The sequence below is a fragment of the Galdieria sulphuraria genome (assembly GCF_000341285.1).
Source record: "Galdieria sulphuraria unplaced genomic scaffold scaf_13, whole genome shotgun sequence".
Taxonomy (NCBI): Eukaryota; Rhodophyta; class Bangiophyceae; order Galdieriales; family Galdieriaceae; genus Galdieria; species Galdieria sulphuraria.
Genome location: NW_005178462.1, coordinates 1 through 7,590, shown reverse-complemented (window position 1 = coordinate 7,590; position 7,590 = coordinate 1). Strand labels below are relative to the sequence as shown.

Sequence of the window (7,590 nt, the reverse complement as noted above, 5' to 3'; positions counted from 1 at the left end):
GTTGTCATTGGAAAGATATACAATACCAAAGGTTGCTCTAGCACAGGAGCATTCACTATCCAATGACACGCTTGTTCCAATGATTCGTAAGGCATAATAGGTAATATAGGACCGAATATTTCTTCCTTCATTAGACAATCATCTAAAGAAGATACAAGTACAATACTAGGCTCTATAAAAAGTTCATCTCTATTTTGTTGTTTCCCACCATACACAATTTGACCCCGAGTATTGTTCAATAAATCAACTAGACGATCAAAATGAGTTGTATTCACTATACGAGAATAATCGCTGGAATATTGAATATCTTCTCCATAAAATTCGTTCCAAGCAGATTTTATATATTCAATGAGCTCCATCAACATCGACTGAGGGCATAAGGCATAGTCTACAGAAACACATATTTGACCACAGTTCAAAGTCTTTGCCCAGGCAATCATTCTAGCAGTCTAGTCATCATCATATAAAATAACATTCATGATATATAATCAGGTGCCTACTTCCTCTTACCTTTTGCAAATCACAACTCTTATCAATAACTGCGGGTGACTTTCCACCCAATTCCAAGGTAACAGGAGTGAGATGTCTGGCAGCTGCTTCCATTACTTTATGTGCTATAGAAGCTCCTCCTGTATAAAAAATATGATTCCACTCCAACTCTAACAAAGCGGCACCCACTTCAGGACCACCAACAATAGCTTTGTAACAGTCAACATCCAAATATTGTGAAATAAGGGCTTCCAATAAGTGTGCAGTGTTGGGAGCTTGTTCAGAGGGTTTCAACAGCACAGTGTTTCCTGCAGCTATGGCACCAAAAAGAGGCTGCAACTATTTAAACTTGGTCAATCCAATAGTAATTTACCCCATTCTATCTACATATTTACTTACAGTTAGAACTATGGGAAAGTTCCACGCTCCAAATATCAATACAGTACCTAATGGCTCCAGTCGCACTTCCTGCGAGTCAAAAGCGAAAGCAGGGTCTCTCACATAGTCTAGCAGCCATCCAGTTCCTTTTTTCTCTGTTTTTAGATATTTTCTCAAGTTTTTCTTGATATCTTTTAAATCGTTAATGGCTGTGGTGACTTCCAAGGCTGTCTGACTAGAGGGTCTCTTCAAGTCCTTGTAAACTGCTGCACAAAGAGCCTCTTCTTGTTCTTTTAACAATAAAGCCAATTGTTGGAGTTGCCTTTCACGAAACGCCATATTTCTAGCTTTGGGAATAGCGGTTTTGAGTTGTTTGTGCAAGTCGACGTAGACTGAACCAGCCATGAATAATTGAGAAACGTATATGGTAGGCCTGATGATGAAAAGATCCACAAATCATCATAATGATGTGAGCATTGTTTATGTGTTCAAAACCAGTGAATACCCTTGAAAGAAGAAGTTGGCTTCAGATATCGTCGAGTGTATATGGAGGTGTTACTCTTGTCATAGTTGAAAGTGGATTTTCTCACTTGACTGTCAGTTGACTGCTGAAAAAGACTTGATGGAGAAACTGAGTGAATGGAAAAAGTTTCGTATCGACTCTGACAAGAATGACTGGATTGAGCAAGTAGATATTTCTGGTGCCAAGTCTTTGTATGAAAAGGAAGCTCAAGACAAACCACTAAGAGTACTAGTATTGTATGGTTCCTTAAGACAACGGTCTTTCTCTCGTTGTTGTGCTTATGAAGCAGCCAGATTGTTGGATCATTTGGGTGCAGACGTACGAGTTTTTGATCCTACAGAGTTACCTGTAAAAGGTCAAGTGGAGGAAACCCATCACAAGGTCCAAGAATTGAGAGAATTAGCTCTTTGGTCAGAAGCACAGTTTTGGTGTTCACCTGAAATGCACGGGAACGTAACGGGTTGTTTTAAAAATCAGATTGACTGGATACCACTTAGTTTAGGTTCCGTGCGTCCTACACAAGGTCGTACTTTGGCTATATGTCAAGTGAATGGAGGTTCACAATCCTTTAACGCAGTAAATACATTGCGAGTATTGGGAAGGTGGATGCGTATGTTTACTATTCCAAATCAGTCTTCTATTCCCAAAGCTTGGCAAGAGTTTGATGAATATAACAGAATGAAACCTAGTCCTTTGAGAGATCGATTGGTCGATGTAGTTGAAGAGTTGGTCAATTTTTCGTTGATGTTGAGAGATCATTCTTCTTTTCATTGCGTTTGTCAGAAGTTATAATAAATTTGATAAACACTCAATGAAAGAGTTGTTGTAACAGAAATAAATTTGAATGCGGATATTTGTGATGGCTCTTTTCAGTTGCTCGTTTCATTGTTTTGGCGATTCATTTTAAAAGGCTTTGGAAGCATGCATTTGTCATTCTCTTATCTCAAATACTCTAGAGTTGTTCTTCATTCTTATTCTCCAAGTTCCATCATCCAGAATATGATAGGACCAACATGATGATACTTATTTTGACTCTAATAAAAAAATTTCCTTGCGACAAATGTGGCTTGATGCTTTCAAGAACTCTCAATACTTGTTGATAAATTTTAGAGGCTTGTAATCTTGCAGATTTCATAAACACAACTTTCTTCCAATGATTGAGATGAATGTAATAATGATAATGACATTATGTATATGCATTGTCAAGCTATGCGATCGATAGTTACAGAAGTAAGCATAAAAATTCTACTTTCCATCTCCCTAAACAGTAACATATACAGGTATATATGATTATATCTCCAAAACCTTTTCTTTGCTGTCCAATGTTGCTCTAGATCTGATTACTTTAATGACGGATATGGAAACATTTGCAAGTATCTTTTCCAAACCTATTGACAAGAAATATTATGCAAATCTCTTATCAGACTGTTTCCAACGAACAGAATCGAAAACAGAATTGCTAAACAATTCTTCCCAATGAGCTATTTGTCGATACAATTGACGAACACCTCATTTTGGCTATTTCCTTTTCCTGATGTGGTATTAAAGACGAGTTAGAATCTTCAAATTATTTTCATGTCATACAATCCACACAAATGATTGAATCATTGGATATTCTCAGTCGCCAACAAATTCTCTATATAAACTACATATTCGCTCTCGATAAGAATAGTCATTGCTATCAATTGATTTCCAGGATTTTATCCAATTCATCTGAAAGAAATACTTAAAACTGGAATAAACTCAAGAAGTCATCTGTAAATCTTTAATGGGCATTGAATAAACTTCCTTTTATGTTCCGATATATGTAAAACAGATATCTTCACAATCTTTATTTCATTCACAACTCAATAAGCCATTCTAAGCACACAAAGATCAGTCTATACTAGAAATGAGCTAGTTGGCATTCCTTCAAAACAAATAGACTGAATGGCTTTCCATTTCATCTTATTGACTTTTGTTGTTCCTAAAGATGGTGGTCTGTGAGTATTCAAAATGTCATTCAAGCCCAAATGAGACACATGTAAAAAGAAATCATACTCAATACAAGGATTCAACCTTTCGAATGGTGAATCGTTTTTATCTTCCTATTGAATATAGAAATTGATCTAAAACAATATAATATACGATGTTGTTGCTTTGAAATGTCAATCTTTATCATGATATCTTTCTATAAGCACTATTGGCAAATAGGTAACTGAGGAGTTTTATGATTTAAAAAATCCACAAATCAACATTCTGTAAAGCTTCCCCTACTTTTGTAGCAGTTTTGAGATAGTTATTATGGTGGTTTCTTTTCATCGCTACTCGACGATATCTTTTATTACCTCGACACTTGAACTTTATTTTGGACTCAATCCTTAAAGTTGGATCATTTAATATATGCACATGTTTCTTAAGGATAGATGGGAATAGTTGGTTGCACTTAAAGGCTTCCTTTTTGTACTTATGAGTGAATGGATCCTCTCATTCATGATGCGTTAAGCCTGTCCTTGAAAAACCTCACAATCATCCAATGAAATATATGAGACATGTTGAAGAGAAGCATTCTTCATGCAATCATGATCCGTTGTATTGAAATGAAACAACCTAACCATATTACATATCTATATTCATCAAAAACAAAAATCTTTTGATCACTTGACATTCTCCATCCTCTTTTTCTGTTTCTCATGGACCTTGAAAGATTTTACAGTATCTTGGAAATATACAAAGATTTCTTTTAAGCTATTGGATCTTTAAAGAAGAATCTCATGAGATTGAGGGTTGACAGCATATCTTTATCGAGACTTTTCTCATAGGAAGAATTGCACTCATTGACAAAATATTATCTTCTCAACAACTAGAAATGCTCAATATTTTATCAACTGGAAGCACTTTGAGAAACTTGGTAAGAGTGAAAACTATCTGTGCAAATCTTTCAAAAGTTGAAAAATTGTCTTCTTCTTCATTTTACTCTGTATTACCAATAACCGAGGCAAAGGTTTGATTTCATAACTCTAGTGCAAATTGGACAAATGCTTTCCATTCTGTTAAAATTTGTGTTCTAGTTGCAACCAACGTTACTAGAAAAACTTTAATTGACATTCTATTTTTAAGTTGTCACAGAATGAACAGCGTTGAAAGAGAAGGTCACGAAATTTTTGAAGTGTGCACTGTGTGCTTTATACAAATTACCCAAATACTCAAAAGACTCTGAATTCAAATTGCCTTTTCAAGTGCCACATTTTTTTTAGTTATCAGGTCAATGAAGATGAATCAAAAGTCCAAGTTAGTTCAATCTTGTAAGTTTATCAGCAAGTTTTCTTCAATTTATCCAATTCGTTTCAATGAAAGACATTAAAACTTTATACAAGGATGGCAATCGCAAAAATAGTATTATTTAAAGCACCTGAAAGAGCAAGGTATTCATCTTGAAAATTTGCCTATCAATGGCTATAATGTATTTCCCTTGTGAACGTTTGATTGTTAAGAATCATTTGAATCTGAAGAAAAGTTCTACAATTGCCAAACAAGCTTGCGTGATCGAGGTTCTTCTCTATTGCAAGTGTGGCTTGGCTGATGCTTTTTCATGAAAATTTTCCACATATGTTCCATTGAAATAGTTTAATTGATTTTGTGTCGCCTCAGTTGTAGTACTTTGGAATCTTGGACTGTGTATGTCTCACTGTCCAATCATTAGCCTCGAGTTACTTGAGAAAATCTTAAACACGAGAAGCCATTTGAGATAAGAAGTTCTTTTATTAAAAGTTGAAGTAGTTTTGATTTTGAAGAGCAGTTCTTTGGTTGTAAAGTCAATAGCTATCAAAGTTGGTTGAATTTCTTTTGATTCATGAGTCGTTCCTTACTGTCTTGGAAGAGGTTGAGAAGATATTACGTTGGAAATATTTCTTGAGAATTCTTTTTTTTATGTTATTGATGTCTCCCAAGTATGATTGACGACATTTTTATCAAAGTTGTTCAAGTGGATTGAATTCATTGACCTGCTCTGCTTAACCTTACTCCTGTCAGCGACTAACTGCAATTTTGTAGTGATTGCAGTTGCTACCTTTGACAAACACTCGAAACCATACTCAAAAAAAGTGAAACCAATATTTATTCCAAGTCAACTTTTTCAAAGTCGCTCCAATTTTATAAGAAAAAACTTAGTATAAACAAAAGGTAACTTATGCCGTGCTACAAATTTGCAGAAAAACCATTCCATCAGCAGTGTTTAGAAAAGAAAAGCGTACAGAGTCAAGTTGAAAAGGACCAACAGTAGAACAAGACTCAGAGCTATTGGAAGTAGCTGTCACTTGGATACCTTGGCGAAAGAAACTACCAGAAAGTGAACCAAAGTCTCCTCCATTGGAACTAGAACCTTGACTTTGAACACTGCCTTCTGCCTGATCCAAAATACTTTGTGCTTGGCTCAAAGCACTGACGGAGCCTGACCCTGTACTTGAACCTAGTGCTTGAGACTTGGCACCGCCACCCAACTGACTGGAAGCAGCATTGGCTCCTGCACTAGAAGAACCACCATCACTTGAAGATGCGGTGGCACTGGATTCCACACTTGCTTGAAACAAAGGCTTTGCACAAGTTAAATTCGTACATATACATTGATCCGATACATTCCAGTAACATTTACAAACATCGTTCTCAATGTGAGCACAAGGTAAACACTTTTCTTTGTACTGCCAAACACAGCTCAAGTTTGTAGAAGCTTTGGCAGTTCCTTGTGCTGCTGCTGAACCACTAGAGCCACTTTTAGCACTGGCATTTGTACTACTTGTCACTCCGCTAGGTCCAGAAGTGCTACTTGAGGAGTCTTTTGCTGCAGCGTTGCCACTTGTTCCTGTAGTGCTTTCTGAACTTGTATTAGGAGTATCACTATCAGAAGCAGAAACCCCTTGTCCACTTCCAAAAGAGGAAGATGAAGTAGTGGTTTGTGAACCTTGAAAGTTCACTCCACTAATATTCTTATCAAAACTGGTTGAACCACTTGAACTTATTGCAACACCATCTTGACTGGAAGACGCACTAGAACCAGCTGCTGTTGAACTCTTACCATTGTTACCTGCTGTAATACCTTTGGCGTTGGCAGAGCCTACAGAAGAAGATATGGATGAACTAGAGGTGCCTTGAGAAGTAGTAGAGCTGGAATCTTCAGAAGCAGCAGATCCATTTCCAGTAGAATCGACTTGGGAGTTGGATACGGAGGATTGCTTTCCATCCGTTGAAGAGGAGAATCCTGAAGCTTCTCCATTTCCAGAGGAAAAGGAAGAAGAAAATGTATTTGTATCTGCCATTGCAAAACTAACTGCTAATGCTATTACAAGTATAACAGATAAATATAAACAAAGGTATCTCTTCATGTTTGTCAAAAAAAATATTGGAGACACAAAAAAGAAGAATAGCAATATACGCTTAAAGTTTCTATTTCATAAAGCTATTTAAAGCATCGATGCTGACGTTTCATTTGGTTAGACGTAATCTGGATAATCACAGAATTGTTACTAATTTTGGAAATTCAATGCCGATTGCATCCACTTGGCAGACAAGTAGGCGATGGGTCCCATGACAATTACATGTTTCTAAATGCAGTCACAGCTAAAAGGAGGAAATGCCGAGGTCACCATATTCTCCTATTATTTGCAAAATTTATTGCGATCAGTTGATACTCGAAATATACCTTTTATAGTATCAATAATGAAAGATGGCTATTTAGCAAGAAAAAATTCATACTTCTTATATATTATAGAAACGTTTCTAGTATATCATGACGAAATTTCTATTCAAAAAAAAGTAGTTTATCCATGTTATAAACTTTGGAATGGCTTTTAGTAAGATTCAAGTTACTTTTGAATGGACGTTGTACAGAACTTTTTTCTCAAATGATATAATGAGAAACGCTTTGGTTATATAACAAAATTGCAACTTGTGTTTGTATAAAAAACTATTCACATTACAATATTTACTGTTTCTCACACTGGATTCTTTTCTTTGCAATTACTTGTATGAAATAATGTCCATTTGTATAAATAGTATTTAACAACTCTTCCACATACGAACGGCCATACTAGTGGCACATGCGCCTGAACCCATTTCGAATTCAGAAGCTAAGCGCCCTCAGGCTTGGTTAGTACTGAGGTGAGGGATCACACGGGAATTAAGTGCCGTACGTTTTTTTATACTGCTTTTTAGGGTTCTATGAAAAG

General features: G+C 36.1%; 3 protein-coding genes and 1 non-coding gene across 4 annotated transcripts in view; 2 read left to right on the top strand and 2 right to left on the bottom strand.

Annotated features, from left to right (window-relative positions):
* Gasu_19210 (aldehyde dehydrogenase (NAD(P)+)) overlaps positions 1–1,390 on the bottom strand; it is a 2,361-nt gene extending 971 nt beyond the window's left edge. Inside the window, exons 1-3 of the mRNA XM_005707137.1 lie at positions 889–1,390; positions 511–828; positions 1–449 (exon numbers count right to left, since the gene is read on the bottom strand). The exon at positions 1–449 is cut by the window's left edge and continues 971 nt beyond it. Of these exons, the coding sequence (XP_005707194.1) occupies positions 1–449; positions 511–828; positions 889–1,272 (1,151 nt within the window). The 5' untranslated portion in view covers positions 1,273–1,390. The remainder of the gene's footprint in view (positions 450–510; positions 829–888) is intronic.
* Positions 1,391–1,460: 70 nt separating this feature from the next.
* Positions 1,461–2,244, top strand: Gasu_19200 (arsenical resistance protein ArsH). Its single transcript, XM_005707136.1, has one exon. The coding sequence runs from the start codon at positions 1,490–1,492 to the stop codon at positions 2,180–2,182; it is 693 nt and encodes a 230-aa protein (XP_005707193.1). The 5' UTR covers positions 1,461–1,489; the 3' UTR covers positions 2,183–2,244.
* Positions 2,245–5,114: 2,870 nt separating this feature from the next.
* On the bottom strand, positions 5,115–6,780 carry Gasu_19190 (uncharacterized protein). Its single transcript, XM_005707135.1, has one exon. The coding sequence runs from the start codon at positions 6,745–6,747 to the stop codon at positions 5,557–5,559; it is 1,191 nt and encodes a 396-aa protein (XP_005707192.1). The 5' UTR covers positions 6,748–6,780; the 3' UTR covers positions 5,115–5,556.
* A 662-nt stretch (positions 6,781–7,442) lies between these two features.
* Positions 7,443–7,557, top strand: Gasu_nc0020. Its single transcript, XR_009833486.1, has one exon. It is a non-coding gene; the product is annotated as a 5S ribosomal RNA (ribosomal RNA).
* The last annotated feature ends 33 nt before the right edge of the window (positions 7,558–7,590 follow it).

What these genes read in the sequence shown, in the direction of transcription:
- Gasu_19200 (XM_005707136.1), top strand. Translation starts at nt 1,490, where the DNA reads ATGGAGAAACTGAGTGAATGGAAAAAGTTTCGTATCGACTCTGACAAG.
- Gasu_19190 (XM_005707135.1), bottom strand. Translation starts at nt 6,747, where the DNA reads ATGAAGAGATACCTTTGTTTATATTTATCTGTTATACTTGTAATAGCA.